This window comes from Teleopsis dalmanni, chromosome 2 (genome assembly GCF_002237135.1).
Source record: "Teleopsis dalmanni isolate 2A chromosome 2, ASM223713v2, whole genome shotgun sequence".
Lineage (NCBI taxonomy): Eukaryota > Metazoa > Arthropoda > Insecta > Diptera > Diopsidae > Teleopsis > Teleopsis dalmanni.
In genome coordinates, this window is record NC_051847.1 from 201820389 (window position 1) to 201842948 (window position 22560).

At 25.3% G+C, this 22560-nt stretch overlaps 1 protein-coding gene across 2 annotated transcripts in view; it reads left to right on the top strand.

Annotated features, from left to right (window-relative positions):
- LOC119678799 (complexin-like) overlaps nucleotides 1-13716 on the top strand; it is a 250284-nt gene extending 236568 nt beyond the window's left edge. The window contains exons 3-4 of one of the 2 annotated variants that reach the window (XM_038090859.1): nucleotides 5276-5408; nucleotides 13589-13716. In XM_038090859.1, coding sequence (XP_037946787.1) covers nucleotides 5276-5408; nucleotides 13589-13662 — 207 coding nt within the window. In that variant the 3' untranslated portion in view covers nucleotides 13663-13716. The remainder of the gene's footprint in view (nucleotides 1-5275; nucleotides 5409-13588) is intronic. The other variant, XM_038090860.1, reaches the window with a different exon arrangement.
- Nucleotides 13717-22560: the final 8844 nt, after the last annotated feature.

Sequence of the window (22560 nt, forward strand, 5' to 3'; positions counted from 1 at the left end):
TATTTAATTTTTTTTTTTTTTATACGACAAGAGTTTTTTTATCTTTATTCTGTCCTGACTTGTATGCCGAGCTTTAATATGAGAATTTGTATTCGAGTATGAACTGAAAACTTTCAAACTTGCAACGATTATTTACATGCAAAAAGTTGCATGAAAAATTCGTATCATGTTTTATGTTGCCAGTATCTTTCGTTGTCATGAAAAATGGACAAAGCAAAAAGTAATCTAAAAGATGTAAAAAATACAAAAGACAAAAATGTTCACAATAAGCAATTTTCAGTATGCAGAATTTCGCATGCACGTACTTCTTGTTTACATGGCAAACAGGGTGTTTACATTTTAAAGTAGCAGTTTTCGAAATACAAAAACATGTGTCCTTAGTTAGATTGTTATATTCTTAAGCTAACATTCGTAACTTTAACGTAAACTACAAGTTTTAAATAAGTGAACTTTAGTTTGAAGACTAGTCCATATTAGAAAGAAGTGTCCTAAGTGCATAAAGATATGGTACATATTTTAATCATTTTTAATATATCTATAGTTGTCGTAAATTACAAGCTGTTATCGTTATTTTGTTATTGTAATCTCCTTTTCATGGTATTTGTATGTTCTTTGTTTCGATTTGTTGAAATCACCTTAAGATATGGATACAAAACAGTAGTATTTTTCTTAGTTCAGAGATCTCACGACATAATTCTGTACTATTACAAATAAAGAACTTATCTGAACACAATTTCTAATGAAAAGTTATAAATTTTATACAGTTGATAAGTATTAAAATTATAATCAGTAACAGTTTTAATATCAATAATATTTTTTATGGCAACATATATAAGAGTTTCACATTTTCCACATATTGTTTTTTTCAAATCCTTTGTTATTTGTTTAAACTCTTTATTATTTTATTTTTGAAGTGCTAATACATAAATAAATTTAACTCAATCCTTCTGGAGTTCAAATTGACTCTAGTAGGGAGTCCTTTTAATGAGCGACTCCCTAACGGAGTCAGATTGAATTACTCTTGGGCTTAACAGCATACTGTGAATTAAACAAAAGTGTGGTTTAAAATTTTAAAACAGTTTAAGAGTTTATATTTAAAAGAAGATAGTTTGAAAATAATATATTTTGAAAGTGAAACCAAGTTATTTTAAAAATTTAATAATAATAAAATAAAATAATAGAATAATGTTTAATATAAACAGTGAAACTTAACAGTGTCATATACATTTTATTTAAGTACAGAGATTTTTAATATTTATTATAGTTTCTATTATTTTTATTAACACTATTTTGAGTTTTTTTTTAATTTAAATTTCTTAATATTCAAAGTACACTTTTTTCGAATTTTTTGAAACTATGTTTAATATATTTACTTTCTCCATCATTTACAATACTTATTTCTGGCAGTTATTTCTGCTTTACTTCATTGTAAAGAATTTTTAAAAATTTGTCTTCATAGTGCATAATTCTAGCCCACTCCGAACAAGATCAAGAATCTTTTTTCGAAATGTTTTCTATTGAAGATACGACTTCAATTCTATTGAAGATACGACTCCAATTGGATTTATTAAATTCAGTGATCCAAAATATGATCCAAAATCTACATTTAAGTTTTAAAACATTTTACACTATACACTAAACATCTAACCACAACTAAATATAAAACACTGTACATATCTTTCTTCAGCTAATTTTCTATTGAAGATACGACTTCCATTGGATTTATTAAATTCAATGATCCAAAATATGTTCCAAAATCTATATTTAAGTTTTAAAACATTTTACACTACACACTAAACATCTAACCACAACTAAACATAAAACGCTGTACATATCTTTCTTCAGCTAACTTCTTAAGCTCAAGGTTGCTTATTAATAAGCTAAATTGAATGAGCTTCAATATGATTTAAATTGTATTTTACGACATTGAATGATCCATAATATGATCCAAAGTCGTCATTTCAATTGCTTTTCACTTAAACACTTTACATATCTTTCTTTAGCTAACCTGTTAAACTCGAAGTTGCTTTTAAATTTGCTAAATTAAATGAGCTTCAAATACGTCGTCATTGAATTTTATAAAATTGAATGATCCAAAATATGATCCAAAGTCTACATTTCAATGCCAAATGCTTCTCATTTAAACAATATACATACCTTTCTTCTGCTAACTTCTTAAGTTCGAAGTTGCCTTTTAATAATCTAGATTAAATATGCTTGAATTAATTTTATAATTAATTGTTTGCCATATAATAAGTTGCTAACAGACATTAACAACCTTAAGCTATGAAAGTACTTAGGATTTACCTAATTAACAGCATAAAAGTTAAATGAATAGCCACAAATATGCACATAAATACTTTAATCTTTACGTGCCGCAAGTGAGAATTCTATTAGGGCTTGAATCTATTAACCCAACAATAACTAACAAAAACAAGAAGAAGAATAGCACTGTGAGAGAGAATGAATAAAAGACAAATAATTTGTTACATTTAGCCTTGGTAAACTAAAAACGTGGCGTATCTCACATAAAAAACAAGAAAAATAGCTAAAGTGTGTCGTGCCGCAAAATGTTGCCTACAACACTTACGCTTAAGAGGAAATCAATACGTTATTGAATTGCCGAGTTAAGCACCTGCACGTCTCACTTAGTTGCCTCATGCCACCAGCCAAACGGAAGGTATAAAAATAGTAGGAAAAAAATTCAGTACAAATATAAAAGTGAAATAAATGTTTATAAGCTTTCTAAAGAAGAGTGAAAATGAACGTGCTCACTGGCGATGTTCAATGCCTTTCCTTTATTCTGCCAAATAAGCAAGAAATAATCGATTACTTATTATGGCTAAATTGAAGCTAAATTTAATCCTACACTCACTCACAAGCTTTGCAATCTAAATATATTTACTATATTTTAGTGCATTCAATATCAATTTAATTGTTTTACGTATTGTCTTTAATAAAGTTAATTAAAAATAAATAAGCATTTCAATGTTTACATACTGTCTGCATAAAAATATCACTCATACGACATGCGTTCCCATTCTATATGTTAATATGCTTAATTAGTATGCATTAGTATGTGTCAAGGGTTTTATGCCAAATTGGCTATGCTTCAACTTACTAATTACATTTGTCAATTAATTGCAATTGTGGTCAATGCCTATGGTAAAATGTGTAAATCGGAAACGGAAACCAATAAGGTCTGCCAATGACAATTATGCTAATTGTTATCATATGAATACGGAATTTAATGGATTAGAAGTATTTGAGAAAAGCTCGGAATGGGTAGATTTTATACAAGTAATAATTTAAGCTTATTAGAAATTTTAAAGTTAGTTTGGAATGAAAAATAGAATGAAATATTACGTTATTAATAGAATATAAGGAAAAGGGAAAATAATCTCAATATTACGAAGGTTATAGCTTGAGAATATATCTTTTATATGCTTTAAGTAATATAGCAATTCTTGTGAGATGTTTGAATTCTTAAAGAGAGATAAAAGATTTATTTAATTTATCCTTGTTGAAGTCATTTTAATAAAGGATATATTTCTTGAACTGAAAATAACAAAAAGAATAGTAGATGGAAATAATAAATAAGAAATATTTTAAGTTATGTATTTAATGAAGACTAGCAGCTAGTAGCCAAATAACTAACATTCGCAATCTTTCCCCGAAACGCTGAGCTCCTCTCAAAATCAGAAAAAACGATCTGTCTTTTTATTTTATTTTCTAAATAGACTTGTTCTGACAAAATAAAACACATATTTTTCGATACATTTCTTATAGAAAGAACGCTTAGATCTTCCATTTGCTCAAATCTTCTGTCAAAATTCTATACGCCAGACTTTTCGATATCCCAGTTTTCTTTTTACCGTGTGTCGCAGATACACAGTATCACCTCAATGTATGTTTCGAATGCTTTGTTCATTGTAAGTGATTCCTATTAGAATTGTTCCATCATTGCCTTTAAGGTCTACACTATCGCCACGAAACCAACGAAAAGACATTTGTTTCAGTATACTTTTTTAACATATCACATCTCATCTTTCGAGCCCTTTTGACTTAATTTAAGAATTTACTAACCAGTCTTTAGTCTTTATTGGTTTTACAACGTATGTCATATTACCATGCATGTTACATTACGTTAAATGTAATAATTTGAACTCTTGTCATCTATTATTGATGTTATTTTGTTGAAAATGTTTAAGGACCAAGCCTTATCAGAGCTGAATCGCCATGTTTATATTTAAATAATTAAATTAGATTTAACTAACTAGCTCATAAATGCCACCGTGCCCCTTTGACACGTTTTCAAAATTATATTGGTCAATTGGTTAATTTTAAAGTGCTTAATATTATTCGGAAGCACTTTAGTTCCGAACTTTATAACATTTTGAATAATAGAACCCATCAGTTTTCGTTAAAATACTTTGACTGTAATAAACAGATGGCTGACGAATAAATAGCAATGGTTAGAATATAAAAATAGAAATAGATAAATAGTAATAAATAGAAAAATACATATAAAATAAAGGGTTATAAACAAGAATTATTATACCTAATATATGATAATAGTAAATGTAAAACTAATATGTAGTATATACCACATCAAAGTGAAGACATACCTTGTTTTAAATAATATTTCGACAGAGATAAAATATGTAAGCAGAATAATCCTATTCGAGTAAATTTTAAATCAAATTAAATTTGAAGTGTAAGTCACTTTACAACAATAAGCACACAATCCTTCTTCAATGTCCTTTTCAGCCAAATTCTCTTCGTTGCTAATAAAATAAGAAGTACTCAACACAAAAACAAAGTAGTATCTACTTTTTCGGTTCGTAGTAAAATTACTACATAACTCGTGATGGAAACGAAAAAATCTATTGCTTCCACGAACACTAATCCCCAACTGAAATATTTTTTGACTGCTGCCAACTTCAAGTGTAATTCAATTTGTGAATCCAACGTGGCAGCCAAATACGCATACTAAATTTGAACAAAAAAAAAATTTATGAAATACAAAAACTATAATAAAAGCCAAGGACTTATGAAGCATCCATAAGAGCAGGAAATAAATTTTTGAGTTCATGAGAAGCAATTGAAGTTGACATAAATTAAATTCAGTGGTTGTCATGGTGCTAAGTGAATTTTTCGCATAAACTTATCTAAAAAAATAAAAAATATTTAAACCTTTTGTCTATTGAAAAAGTTTATGCAAACTAATAACTTTCTACTCTTGTTCTTCTTTTTATCTATTTTTCTATTATAGTATAATATCAAGAAAAAGGAGGAAATTGTTGAAGCCGCGCCGCAGGAGGAACCAAATCCATTGATGCGAAAGAAAAAGACTCCCGAAGAGTTGGCAGCTGAAGCTGAGCAAGAAGAGTTGGATGATTTTACAAGTAAGTTTAAAAATATTCCAATGTACTTTAATGCAAGTTTTTCTTTGCATTATTTTAACTAAACCTAACACTAATAATTTTGACTACTATTCTTTCATAAGTAATTTTGAAGTGTGTGCAGCAAAATGACTATTGTTTTTATTTTCGTTTGTAAATTTAACTATATATACTTAATTTTTTTGTTTTTTTTTGGTAATAACATGCAAGAAACTATCGCTTGAACTAAAATACACTGCAAAAAATACTACGTAAAACTAACAAAAACTAATTTTCCGTCTATCTGTAAACGCTATCTCTACTACTATTTTAACTACAAATATCACTATTTCTACTATTAAAGCTACTATCTAAACAAATACAAAATACTACAAATTAATGCTAAAATTTCACAATTAATTCAGTGAAGCATTGAGTAATTTCAATGTTGACGAAACTTTATTTACTTTCCACGTTGGCATTAAAATAAATCAATGTAACTGAATTGGTTGAAATGTATTTCAAAGTAAAAGAGAACATAAAATAAAAGTAAGAAATAAGCTACAATAGTAAATGATTACGGTAATAAAGTCAGTCAGTACTGCAGCTAACAAAGTCGCGGTATTATTTTGTAGCTCAACTGTAACTATTTTGGATGTGTGTATCTCAGCATAACATCATCAGCTTCACAACAAGGATAACGAATATAAACACAAATGTATCTAGATTTGTTTGCGTAAACTCATTGTATTTTTGTATTTGTAGTGCAACTAACACAAACGTCTACTAACTTCAAACAGAAACTGTAAAACTTTAAATCTATATATGTGTGTGTGTATAACTTAAAACAAATTTTGCTATAATCATCATTTTAATTTTAGCATTTTAGTAATCATTTATTTTCTTTACAATAAATAAATTGTATGCTAAATAATTTTTCATATATTAGTTTTTAACTTAAATTTTTCTTTTGTATGCACTTTAGTAGTTTTAGTAAGAAAAAATTGCCAAACTTTATAAAATAAAAAATTTAAATCTATTATATATAAGATTATATTAAATTTAATATTTACTTTTTAATAGCGCACAAAATAAAATGTATGAAATCATTAACTGAAAAAACGTTCATAATTATTTTTTAAAAAATAACATATATATATTTATATTATCATATCTTAACATGAGGCAGTTGCAGATAGTGTTAGGAATATGAATAAACAAGGTACCAATTCCCAACGGAGCACTGCGACCATGGTTGATATTTTGTGCTGCAACAGACCCTAACCGAACAGAAGACATTCCGCATTCCGAATAAAAGCCAGAATGTCGGCCGTTGAGGACCTCCTAAATTTTTAAATAGATAGTGTTAGATTCTATATTACTTTTTGCTATATTTTTGAACTTATTAATATACAAAATATGTTTAAGAAATACGCGATTACTGTTTGGTGCTGAACGGCATGAAACATCAGGTTGCCTTCATAGTTAGATTAAGTTATAGTTGCTGTTTTTGAGATCTACTTAAGTTAATTAACTTATTGTGTTACAATTTTATTATATGAGGGACTTGAATCCGTACAGAACCACTAATGAAAGTTAATATACTACTAATGAAAACATTCTGCAGCTAATTAAAATTGTCTAGAAAATATGTTATGAGCATATTTAATCTATATTTCACATGCGCTGGATGGTGATAAAATTGATATGCTACTTTTTTCGTCCTCTTAATAGCTGCGACAAAAATCACTAATAAAAATTATTAAACTTTAACGTATTATCCTAACCAACAATGATTCATAGTAAAACCTTTTATGAAAGTGACAACTTTAAAAGACATGTCATTAAAAATATTTGATTTTATTTGTCATATTAGATTATTTAAAATAATTCAGATATTTTATTTAATTTATATGTACACAAAGTCAACAAATTATTAATAATGGAGTTTTTGACCAGTACGTTTTTATTGTTTTAGTTAAAAACAATAGTTTTTAACTAAGTCAACAAATTATGTTTTCAAATTTAAATTAATTTAAAAGGAATTACAACAAAATGACATTGATATACTATGCTTTACTCTACACATTATAGTATATAATAGCAAAAATTATTACAATAAAATACTTCTCAAGTTAAACTTATCCTACTCATAGAATATATTGCCCACGTTATTCTTCAAATACATAGAAACAGTCAATAAATTCAAATTTTGTTTGATATTTAACCAAAAAAGGAAGTTTTATTCAGTGTTCAAAATAAAACAAAACTTTGAACTATCCCTTAAAGCTATAAATAAAGGATTCAAAGAATTAAATAAACGTTTCATATATATAATTTCTTTTTTTTAAATTTTAATCAAATACTTACTTGTTCAAAAAATTTATTCAAAAAATTTTTATAATTCTATGATCCGTAATATTCATCAATGTTGAAATCAAATCAAAGGATACGTTTGCTGATATGTTATTTCACTGCAGATATTTGTTTTGATAACAACCTTTTGAGTATACAATTTGCAATAATAAAGTTATGCGTTGGATATGACAAATCGGAAAATTTCAATAATATTACGAAATATTTATCAATCACTTTTTACTGTATAGAACATCATTGATTTTTTAATATTTTTAAAATTAAAGAAAATTTGATGCAGAAAATATCAGAAAATTTGATATTGAAAATACTTTTGTACTCTTGCTGACTAAACATATTTTAATTATGGCAGAAGTATGTAATATACTTTTTGATATTTATGAGTAGCTAATTGTAATAGTTTTGTAAACAATGAAATTAAAAAGGTTTTACTTCAATAACTACAACTCAAATCTTCGCATATTATTTTATGCCATTCTATTGAACTGATTTGCACTACATTGCGTATGAGTAACTTTCGTTTGTCAAGGCAGCTACATGGTCATTCTTTGCTGTTGAGGTTAAGAAATGGAACAAGTAGTCACTAAGTAAGACTCAAGTAAATGTCATAAACACTGCGAAATAGTATCGTATTACTTTGCATATCTTATATATTCACTTATATGTTGATATAACAATGTATTCGACGTTTTGCTCCATTAGTAAATACACAAGCACGAGAAGGAATCAAACGCAGTAATATATGAGTATGAATTGTTGTTCTTTAAGGCATTTATAACTTTCTGTCTGTCATTATAAGTAAGAGTGATGAATGAGTGGCAATGATTAAAGATGCATTTATCTTAGTTTCATAAAATTACAATTACTGACAAAACAACAATACCATAAAACTGTTTTATATGGCAAAAGTTACTTCATCTGAAATGCAAAAATAAATGAAACTTGTAAAAACTTTAGCAAGTAATTTTTTTTAACTTAAATTGATTTATTATGTAAAATACAAAAATGATATAATGCCATTTAATGAGCTTAAAAAGATTATTAAAATGTAGATTAAAATTGTTTCAATAAAAATACCACAATCATTAATTACTCATGAGATACTTTTTGCAAAGAGAAGTAATTATAAAAAAATTCTTGTGATTTAAAAGCCTTACCGATTTTCATAATTGCAACATAATTTTAATTGAAATATACTCCAAACTTATGCGCAAAATGCTGTTTAATATTTATGAGCTTTCATTTAACAGCCTTGACAGACGATAAGTCGCGCTGTACCTGCAGAATATATTAAAAGTTGTAAGCTCGTTTAAAATTTAACAATCCGCAATTAAAACACGAATTTCAGTTTCAAGCTAAAAGTTGTCACTTGGCGTTTTGTCCTTAACGTGCAACTACAGCCACAGGCATTAGCACAAATCTGCATATTCAACTGCAGTTCCAGCGTTTTTATCTTTTTCTTAAGCCACACTTGAGCTACATTTTTTACTGCTCCTCCTCTGGTATATGTTATTTAATGCTTAATTTATGCAAAGGGAAATTTACTAATTGGATGAAATAATTTTTTTACATATTTTCAATTAGGCAAAAGAGTCTGTTTTTTTCTTCTTAAATTGAAGATTAAGAAATTTTTTAGTACAAAATTTTGTTAAGGTTTTCTTACTTAACCAAGTAATTTGCATGTTAATTTGTGTAGATCTAAATATGTTGAGATGCCGTCATTACTTATAAGATTTTTGTGTATATTTTCAACATTAAAACCGCGTAGCATTTTAATTTAATCAAATTGCGAATTTATACCTTCACATTACTGACCTAAACATGCGATGTTAGCATAATAAATTCCTATTTTATGGAAACTTATTTAAAAATTCATGATAAGCACTTGAATTATGGCCGAAATTTAATGGATTGGCTAGAAATTTATTTGAGCAAAGTCGTTTTCAAGAATTTATGCCAAACATTAATCATTGCGGCAGTTGTAATTAAACAATAAAAAAAATGTATTAAAAATTGTAATGAGAAGGACATAAAAGATTGAAAGCATTAGTACGTAAAATCAAGTTGAAGGTATTAAAATCCGCTTAATTAAAAATTTTTACAAAATTCGAAGAAATTATTTTTTTTATTGAATCATTTTGTTTTACTTATAAGAAGTTTAGAGGAAGGTCAACTTAAACATTCATGCCAAAAAATAGTACAACCATTATTTATTTTTCACAGTTTATATATTTGATCTTGTCTTCTCTCACTCTCTCTACATTTGTGGAGTCATATAATTCTACATATTTTCTTCCGTCAGTTCAGTTGTATTTATTTATAACCATTCCAATGTTTACAAATTTCTCATTCTCAACGTGAATAAATTACTTTTAAAAATTGACTAGTCCTAAAACTAGATACGTTATACTCAATCTTTGGGATCTTTGGGAAGACCGGTGATCTTCTAATAGATGGTATATAGCGGGATATTCTATCAAAAATCAACTAAAAGTAAAAGAAAATATTGTTTCACAAAACAGCAATTTTGTCCGGTTTTATTAAGTCAAAATATACTCCCGTATAAGAGTGATATGCACTACGATTATCTAAATAAATTCTAAATAATTTGTCAGTGTCATTTAAACAAAAGATACATCCACCGTTATATAAAAAATTTATGCACTGTGTATATAAATTCACTTGACATATGTTTCAAAAGTATATGAAAAATATATTATCATTCGACTGCAAGTTAATATATCTTTTCAACTTTCTGCTTAAATATATAGTTACACAAAATGCTTGAATTTCGTTGCACAAATAGAAAATTCATATGTAATCGTAAAAGAAAAACGATCTTAAATGAACTTAAGAAATATTCTAAAAACGTAAAAGTTGAGAATGAAGAAAAAATATTTTATAACTTTTATCTTTTTAATATAAATTTAATGCTACTGTAATCTCCTTCGATTCAAGTTTTAAAGATACTAACGAAAATGTAGCGATATCATTAAATAGGTATAGCTCATCCGCGAAATATTCAAACTGAATTCTGAATATAACTAAGAAATTTTCTATGCCTATTAATGTATTACCCTTAGATATAGATAAATTTCATTTACTATGTAATAGTGTTATATGTTTATAGGCAAGTAGTATACTAAAACAGTTATCTTTATATAAATATTTTTATTAAGACTATTTTTAAATAAAAATTTGCAATATCAACTATGCAAACGTATACATTAATTTCCATAATAGCTTTACTAAGTCCTGTTCCCATTTTAAAAATATTTTTTTTAATTGTACTGCATTTATATAAGAAAAATAATCTTACGTGATCTAACTTTAATCCAAATATTATAATAGTTCAAATGAAATGCTTGTACTGCAAAACTATATTTAATCCAACTTCGTTAAGTTGCTTGTTTAACCACTTGAAACTAATTTCCCCTTTATTTCTCGCTTAAAGTATTATATCTTGCAGTTCATGACTTAACCCAGAGTACAGAGTACATAAAATATAAAACCCATTTTAAGTAAAAACCGCAGAGTTTTTTTTTTCTGAGCAAAAATCAGTGTCAAAATAATAAAACTTTTCCCACAACTCACGCGAAAACAAAAACTTTTCTGATTTTCATTTCCTCAGTTTATTTTTTATTTTTTGCATTTTTGCGTTTTTGTACTCCTCTATATTTCTTCGTTATTTTCTGCAACATTTTCCCGACTTCTCCTCCTCCGGCAACATTTGTATTGTATATACTTTTTATGTAATTTTCCGAGTGGTTCAGAGAAGTACGAAACTTTTTTGTTGCAACGTTTCACACAATTAACGCGCTCGCAGCTTTATTAAATGTTGACAATAAGCAAATGTACACAAAACTTGCTGCAGTTAAACGTGCAAAAAATTAGTTTGTAACATTAATGCTAAAAAAACAAAAACAACGATTTAACATTTCTATTTGTTTATTTACTATTTTGGTTTTTGTTTTTGATTTATAGAAATATCATAGAGAAAACTCAATAAACTTTTGCTGGAAGTTAACATTTAGGATTGCATTTTGATGACTTCATTTCGTACTACATAGTTTATTACAATTCATTATTTCATAATATAATATAAATAAATAAATATAAATATATAAATAAAATATATAAATAAATAAATATAAATAAATAAATAAATAATTATAATAAGTTATAAAAATTTCCATATTGGAAACGTTTCTAAAACATAATAATGTAGAATGTGGCATAAAGAGCTTATTAGGAAAATTGCACACTTATTACCTCAGTGTTCAAAACCTATTTTCAAGACAGATATTTTTGTTAAAAACAAAAAAACAATAAAACCTCTCCAATTTCACCTATAAATACTGGCTTCCTTCATATTTATACTTCAGATATTAACAAATATTTCAGATAATCTTACAAAACAACGTCTTGCCACTACAGACACCTCCACAAAGTATATATCGCGAAAAACAAACACCTTATCAAATCAGATACTCCTACAAATAAACGCATTTTTATGTCTAGAATAAATATCAAGTCCTCAAATCACACTGGATTAATTTTTGAGAATTAATTCAAAGAACTTATATTTCGATATTTCTACAAAAAATAATCGCATTTTTATTTATAGAATTAATATAATGCGCTGAAGTCACACTGGATTGATTTTTAAGAATTAATTCAAAGAAATTATTTTTTAATATTTGTGTACCAAAACATCGTGCCCCTTTAGATACCCCCATAAAAAAACGTCTTGTTTATATACATTTGGCTTTAGGTTCTGAAGCCACACTTAAGCAATTCTAGTGGTTAATTTTAATAATTTTTATAAAAAATTAATTATTTTTTTGCTCTATTGTCTATTTATTAAAAACTTAAAGTTAAAAAAATAACGAAGCGATAAATATGTTGGTCAACACCTTTTCGATACGTTTAAAAATCATTCAAAGTTTCAGTTTTTCAGTATATATTTATATTATAGTATGTACTTTTTATTAATTAAGGCAATTCACTAATAGTAATATTGTTATAAATAAGAAATGTTTTATTAATAATTTAATTTCTTTAATAAGTTATTTTCAGATAACATAGTATGTTTGGCAATTTATTCTTTAGTAATGGGTTTTTAGCACGATTTCCATTTCGAATTAGCACTTTTTTAGCTTTAATATAATTTTTTAATTTAGCAAAGTGACGTTAATATACTTTTTATAAAAAAGAACATTTATTTTACTAAAATTGGTATTGAAATTATAACTTTAAACATTTTTCTTCCATACATTATTTTAAAAAAATTTCATTTGTATTTTAACTTTTTAAATTTAATATATTTATTGCTAAATAATTTCTTGCAATTCAGTTAAATATTTAAATAACAAACAAATATATATACACACCAAATAATTATGCAAAAACCAACAATAAATAAAAAAATATATATATTTAAATAAAGTATATATGCTTTTCCCTCTTTTTCTATATATGGTCTTTTTTTTTTAAACTATTGCTAATATTGAATAACTTCACCTAAAAACTTATTATTTTACTACTTTAACTATATATGCATTCAACATAAATAAAAAAAAAATATTTAAAAAAAAGAGTGATATGTTGACTGCAAATATACAACTATTTATATATGCGTATATAATTTTGTATGTATTATATGCCAATTTATGTGCCAATTGTATACAAATACCTTTGTATATTATAATTAGAACAATACATACTTCTACTAACACACACTTTTATATATGAAGATACTATTGTAGTCTATCCTACAATAACACGCTTATTTATTGCTGTTTCCATTACTCAATTTCTTTTTACAGAACTGAAAAATCAAATAGAAACGCAAGTAAATGAGCTAAAAACTCAAATAGAGGGAAAATGTGTCATGCAGTGATATGTCATCATATAATTATATAAAATGTTATAAATCAATAATAAAAAAAGTATATAACATTAAAATGAATTTAATAAATAAATTGATAATAAATAATTAAATTGAAACAATAAAATAAATAATTAAATTAAATAAAAAAAATACAATAACTCATATATTTAATAACAAAAATATGGCAAGGAATTTTAATAAAAACATAAAGACGGAAAATTAAATGAATCGGGCAAGCTACACTAACAAAAAACAAAAAGCAGTAATAAATTATTATTATATATTATAAGAAAATATATAACAAAATATATAAACAATAAAAATTTAAAATAATCCATATACGGGCGTATATAAAAGGCAGTTTATAGTCAACATTAACATATATACAAACAAATACAAAAAAATATATATACCAAAAGAGCAACACTCTACCAATAACTAAAAGAAATACGTATATATATATAACAACATATGTATATAGTGGTCTATTAGTATTAAAACAACAAAAGTAATATAAAATTTATACGTGAAGCAGCACTACAAACATTCAAGTAACATCCGTTTCCGTTTAAAAAAATAAATTGACTTAATTTGAAACTAATAACAAGAACAAGAAAAACACATCTATAAAATCATACTCTCTCTCTATGACAACTTCACGACAACTGCAGAAACAATCACTACAAAACCACAAATTCGCAAAACTACAAAATTTCTACAATAACTGCAACACTACAAAACTACAACACACACAGTCCTTCAAGCGTTGGATACAAGCGCTGGCCACAACATAAATTTAATGAAGCTTTTGTCGCAAGCTTTTGTAGTGTTGTAAGTGCAACACAACAACACTACAAAACTACAAAACACATTATCCTCCTCCAAGCGTCGGATACGTATTAAAGCAAGCGCTGGCCACAAAATAAACAAATAATGAAAAGCTTTTATCGCAAGCGTACTCTTAGAGCTTTAATTCGGCCCCCTACATCGCTGTCGCTGTAGCTGTTCCGTATACTCAAGTAGTAAGCCGCAAACAAAACTCAAGATACTAGATAACTGAATTATCGTAATGCTGACGCACTGCGTATCTACGTTAAATTAACGTAAAATGCCTTTCAAATATATTATAATAAAAGATTTATAAAAAAAAACATTACAATATATATAAAAAAAGAATATATATATATACATATAAAATCTAAATACTAAGAATAAAAACAAAAACAACAAATGATTATGGAGCGTAAATAACTCAAAATAAATTGTTATGAAAACTTGTTTTAGACTTAAACTAGCTGAAAAAACTGTTTTTTAGGATGTCAAAATTTTTTAGACTAAATAAATAAATTAATTTATTTTAAATAAAAATGATATTTAATTAAATATATATATATATATGTATATGTAGCGTACAGCACGGTATGCACATATATATTTGATTAGTTTGAGAACTTGCATTTCGAACGTTCTAAGAAATTTATATATATAACATCTTACTAATGACTTAAACTAAATACTTTCATTTCTTTTAAATATTGAGCTTAAAAATTTTGAGATTACACACTGAAAAAGAAGAAAGTCAAATGTAAGTAAATTTCTCTATTACTCAACATAAATTTATTAAGAAAAAAAATATACCTAAACTATTTTTACGTTCAATTTCAAATTGTTTTATAATTTTTATTAAAATTAGTACAGTATATATCTTATTCTTCTATTAAACATATTCTATTATATGCAATTATTTTTAAATTAATATACTTTTAAATATGTATTAAATTTTATTTTTTTATTTATTTTTATGTATATGACAACTTTCTATATAATCATTGGAAAGCAATTATTTATATATAACTTTTAAATTAAAAAAAATTAAAATTTTTTTCACGCTTAAAAAAATGAATGCTAATATTCAGACATTATAACGTGGTACTAAGAATTATATGATATTGTAGTTGTGATGATTGAAGTTATACATAGATATATGAAATGAAAGACAAAAGTTAGTTAATAGTACACATATCTATTTACACCCTTTTCGGAATAGAGGAAAGTAATCCCAACTACAGTTACGAAAATTATTAACTGATGCTTAAAGTTAGGAACTGAAATACAAATGGTAGTTATATATAACAGAAAAAATTCCCAACTTAATTGTCCAACTTAACTTAACTCATATATTGGATATATCTTCCTGAATTAGAATTATGCCAGCAAATTAAATTCATATTAAACCAAACTCCTTCAATCCACTTAACACTGAGTTTTTAAATAAATATTATAACAAAATAACAATACAATTCTACTTCTAATGTTGAAAGTGACAGATATAAGATATAAAAAGGAATTGAAAAGAAAGAAAAGAAAAATGCTAGCTATCTAAACAATGTAAAGACATGTAAAGAAAAGAAACAAAAACTTTCTGTAAATAACCTTTATATCAAAAACATAGAATCTATGTTATTGCTCTGAAGAAACATATATAGTGTTAAAAGTGGCTTAAAATAACTGCCGATCTCAAGGACCGATCTCAAGGACCGATCTTTATTAAAACGATATGATGATAACTTATACAGTTTCAAGCTATTTAAATTTATTGTATTTATATTAAAATCATTGCAATTAAATTTCAGTCCAATTATTAAATTTGTCTATTTGTTATGTTTTGGTAATATGGCATTATTGACACTCAAACTAAGCCTGGGATTTATTTTAATACTATTAAGGGTTTTATCTCACATAATTAAGTATTTGTAGTAAATTGTCACAATAATCTTCAATGCATGCAGTGACGTGCTCACATAGTTCTCAAGCCTTTTTAAATCTAATTTATTCTATAGTAAATTATCAGTTACAATAGAAATTGTAATTTTGTTTAATCAATTCAAATTTGAGGAATTTCAACAATTTCTCAAAATAGAGTCGTTTATTCTATACCCGCAGAAAAGTAAAACTTTTTTAAGATATTGTTTCAATTTTATCAAACAGATTGATAAAACCTAACCTTCAAGTCACTCAAATATATTTTGGATCATTACACTGGATATAATGGATTTTTTCAATAAAATGTTTTCATAAGAACTTTGAATAAGTTTATAAACTGCCACTTAATGAGAGTCGGTATGCGCTCATATTAGGTATGTCTAATAGACTTCTCTTTTGTATTGTCTACATTCAACACCATAATTAAGTTCATATGGAATACATCATACTAAATTGCACTAACAACAATTACAAAACAAATAATTTCCCTTCTCTCAATTTAAATCAAACATAAACAATAATATAAACAATAATATAAACAAAATACAAAAATCCAGCTAACAGCACCAAAAAACAGAAAAAATAAAGATCATTTATTAACATAACTCATCGTTATGATTACGTTGATGATTATATAACATTTTTACTTATAATAGCGATTTGTGGTTTGCTGTTTTTAAACACATCTGTGAGTTTGTTGAGCACAGCCCGTCCCTCCAACCTAATCAAAATTGTAAGACCATTGTCAAATATATTTGGGATACATTCTATGTATCTATATACACTTGACATGTACTATATCATTTTTTTTTCGTGGCGGTTGCCAAAAGCTCTCTATCGCAGTTTATTTCTTGTAGTAGTTAAATGTTTCTTTCATACTTTAGGTAGCATAGAAAAGTATAGATCATATATAGCATTTTATAATACTGATTTAGGTTTCAAGATCAAATTCTGTTTTTGACTTAAGAGTAGCATAAGACGCTATTTCTATTTGTTCCTTTATTTGTATAGAACAAACTTAATTTCAATATTTAGCACTCTTTCGACATCACTATTGTTAACAGAAAAGTGCTAGTTAACTGCATTAAAAACAAAGTATTAAAATGAAAACAAATTTCTGAGAAAACAAAACAGTTTGTTGTTAAACTTTTAATGTTCAAAATAAATATTTTATCTATGTATAACAGTGAATAACTTCAAGATTGTGTAATTTTTAGTGCTACAATATTCAACTTGCACCCTTTCCTCACTGCAATGCATTTTATAAAAATCCTACACATCATACAGGCAATAATAATTAGTATTATTGCATCACACATCAATAATTCGAAACTGTAAATAATTTACATACTAATATTATGTATGTAAACAGTAATATGTATAAATAGAATATTTTATTACACAAGATATTGAAGCATTTTTGTGATAAGGAAATAGTGAAAAAAGCATATTAAATTATTCAATAATTTAATGCAATTGCTTTTATTATGTAAATGTTATGTGTTGTGTTTAAAAAAAAAAAATAATTATATAAAAACTTTTGCAAACAATTAACAAGATTTTATTAAAATAAAAATAGAGTGTAGATAATAAGCTATTTAAGCAATTCAAGTAAAGCTGTGATAGTTTTAGTAAAATTTCTTAAAAAATTTTAATATTTTTACTGAACTATTGAAAAATTAAGACAAGAAAAATTTTTCGAAAAAAAAACAAATTTACTTCAACTCTATAGGGTTTTCTACATACTTTTGTACAGCTTGAACTGCACTCTAAAAATAATATCTAATAGTAAAATGCAATATCTGTATGTAATATACAAACTTCAATTGTATGGAAAAAATAAATTAACTTCGCTATGAAATGCACTACATTATTTGCAATTAAAAAAAATATTAAGAATTTAATAATAGCTTTTAAAAAGGAGAAAAACATAGGAACACGGAAATTGTAAATAAAAACATGAAGGCATAATATTTTTCCTACAATATAAGTTATTTGTTTAATTATATTAATTTATTGTGTATGGCATGCTTATAATTTTACTATTGCTTTTGTAAATTAAAAAAAAAATATGTGTAGTAAAATAAATGATATAATTATTTATAATATTAAATAATATATATACATATTATATATATATCAATATTTTTTTACTATCTATCTCTTACTATTTTTGTCTTTTTCTCTTTCTCTCATATTTTCTCTCTTTTCTCTTTAATTGAATATATATTACTGCTGCCTTTATTATGCTATATAACAACAACTATTTGTAAAATAATTAACTTCAAAACATTGAAATTATATATAACAATCAAACAAACAATTTACCAATCAATCAATCAATCAACACATCATCATCATCATTATCGTCAACATCATAATTATCAACATTGAAACATCCTGCACAGTTGGAGTTCACGAATATCGTTAAAACTTTACAGTCCTACAACAGTATAAAACAACAACACAACTTTACTAAATACTAGGAATGTATATTAAATAAATTAATTTAATGTGAAATGGAGAACTTTTCAGCAAAACAATATTTTTTTTATTTATTTCATTTAATTATAAATATTTTAACTGTTTATTTATGCTCTCTTCTATATATTTTGTAAGAAAATTATATTTTGAATTTAAGAATTTATTGTTTAAACGCTAATAAATTGTGCATAATTGTTTGATGTTAAATGGTGTAAATAAAAAATAAAATAAAATTTAACAGCAGCTTTAACAGAACACAACACTGTATAATAAACCAAGAGTAGCATTAATTGGTGGGAATGAAGTTAATCAAGTGCAGAGACCGCCCAAAATGCACTACATTTAGTGTATGTTCAGTGCACGCGATCTAGCCCACTAATAAATTACTTGCAGAATTCAGTGAATAATACAGAAACAGTACCAAACAAAAAGCTTAGTAGCAGTTAACTTAGTTACCTAGACGCAAAACACACTGCAGCTTCTCTTAGATACAATATGTGCGTTTCTTTAGCAGTTAGTAAGACAAAGCAAGAATATTTAATAACAACATGATTTAAAATTAAATTTCCAGATTATATCATTATTTTGTGAAAGCAGTATAAACATTTTTCAAACTCCAAAAAAAAAAACATATATTGTTAACTAATTTTAAATTAGATAAACTATATTAAAGTCAGTTAAGTTTATTAAGTTTGCTTTGTTAATATCATTAAAATAATTTTATTTAGTTAAATGTTAAATTTTTAGAAGGAATTTTATAATTTTGTTAGATTTTTTTAAAATTATTAAATAACTAAATGCAGCCAGTTAGTATTCTCTTTCAAACAGAAATAGAGTTTATAAAAAATCTCTCTAACTTATCTTTTTTATTACTCTACCTACCAAATACTCACCTCTATTAAATACCTTTAAAACCAAGTTACCTACTTAAATTGGCATAAACAAATAACACCGAATTACTTACTATTTTACTCTATACTCTACTATTACTCCAAAGTATTATTATATATTGATAGTAAAGAATTTAACTATATTAAAACATAAGAAAACAAATACATTTTGCATGCTTACTGTATGTTTTAATAATGTCTTTAATATATATTAAATAGTAAATTTTAAGCTGAATTATTAAACTAAATAATAAAAATAAAATATTCAAAGTAACAAAAAGAAACGAAAACTGAAGATGAACAACAATAGAATGAATGAAATTAAAAATTATGAGAGAATTCAGTAGTAAGGGTTGCCAAGAATAAATGCATATAGAGAGGGAAATTGCAATTTTTATGCATGTGTTGTTAAAAAGTATATAACGAAGCTTTAATAGGACCACAGAGTTCCAAAAAATGCTGCCGTGTAACTTAAATTAAATTGATAGAATTTGAACACAACATAACAGCTTATTAGTTATTATACATCAAAAGACGAGAAATATATTTTTTCAATATTTCGAAAGATTTAGAAAATACTAATAATATATATTTAAAAAATGTTATCTATTGAGAGAATATACTTTAATATTATTTTTCAAGATCCATTAAAAGTAGGTTTCTCGCCATAAATTTAAAACTCTTCAATTTATACATACAAGCTTCTTAAGATAAATACCCTATAAAAAACTTTATAAAGCATTTAACAGAGCTATGTTAAATAGAGAATGATAGATAGTAAAATTACAGACTTCATGCTAAATAATAAGAATTCGTAACAGAATTGATTTAGTAATAGTAAAAAAATGTCTGATTTTAACTATGAATTAATTAGATCTACTGTGGTAATAAAAACAGAACACAGAAGTCAACGATATTGATAAGCCACAAGTAAAGTTTTCTTATTAAATAAACAAGTTCAAATTTCTTAATAATTTAAAACAATTTCTTTTAAAAGTATTAACACCAATTTCAGCGACTGTGTAAAATATCTATTTCAACGGCATAAAAAAAGTTTCCTTTATAAAAGTATAATTCCGTAATCTAAACGATTCCATAAAGCTTAGCACCATACTTATACACATACTTTCTCGTGTCTCTGCAAGCCATTAAAAGTTATATTTAAAAAATATCATAATACTGTATCAGGTCTTTGTAAAATTAAAATACTGATCAATTTACCGTACCAATACTGAAAATATAAATTTTCAATCTACCTTTTTATTACTTTTCCCTATAATTATTTTTAAGCACTTACCTCAAAAACTTCAATTGTATGTTATTCCTTAATTAAATACTTAACCCTTCAACTTTATTAATTATTTTGTAATAAATAACTTAAATATAAATATAAATTTCAAAACAATTTAATAATAAATTAACGAAAACAATAAAAGAATTCATTAAATAATTTTCATTTAATTATTTCGCGTTTATTGGAAATTTAATTAGTAACGAGAAGAAAAATATTATATACATTATATATATATACATAATATGTATAGGGAAATAACTTGCATATACAAACAAGAAAGCTAAAAGATATATATTTAATAAAAACAAAAAAAACAAATTAAATAATTATTATATATTAACAGAAAATATTGTTTCAACAATGTTATATACAAATGAAAAATTTAATTAATTGATTAAAATCCCCAAAAAATGATGTTGAATTAATTATTGTTACTTTGAAAATTAATTAAAAATATAATAAAAAAAAAATTATATAAACTTAAATAACAAATTCTGGTTTTAATTTTTTTTAAAAAATATTATATAAAATCTATTTATCTAATGCTATACATATTTCTAGGTATCTCTCTGTCTGTTTTGATGTAACTTTTTTCTATATTTTAGATATATGTGTTTCTGTTTTTTGCAATTGCCTGCTTATATGTATAATTGATATTTAAAGATGTGTGTACAAACATACATATATTATATTTTAGCATAACTTCTGTACTTGAAAATATGTAGTACATATTAAACTCTTACTATCGCAATATCAACAATAGGTTGACTTCTCTTATCTTCGCTGTTAAATAGCTTACACACTTTTAAACATATGTGTTGATGGTTATATATTTGTCACTATATATTAATATTTTTATGATATGTAAAGATATGTAAACCAGATGTTAGTATCGACTATAGCTATAAAAAGTAGAACCACTTAAGAACTGCTAAGTGGGTTTCTGTATTTGAATATATATACATACTATTTAACTACAATTGCTAGTATGTAAGGTAAGTAAAACTTTTTAAAACAATTTACACTTTTGGGATTTTTTTAAAAAAATAGAACAAAACCCGACAGCAATAATCTTATAATACTACAATTTCTTGATTATTATTATAAGTTTTAAAATTAAAACGTTTTTCTTTAAAGTGGGAGAAAATACCACCCATCATTATATTATTCTATGATTAGGAAGATAATTATCAATTAAGGTATTTATGTCAGTTGAAATATGCTTACTATGTTCCGCTTATAGTGAAGTTTTAAAATCTTAAAAACATGTAATAATCAGAAATAGAATAAAAAATATATAGTGAAACTGTCAAAAGAAAATTTTTATCCGAATTAATGTGGTTAATAAAAATTAAGGTAATTATTTAATCTCCTTTATTAAAGATTGAAACTGAAGAACTAAGTTTAGGAGGTCCAGCAGTACCAATTTTAAAAAGCAAAAAATCAGAATATATAATATATTTTTGAATGTAATAT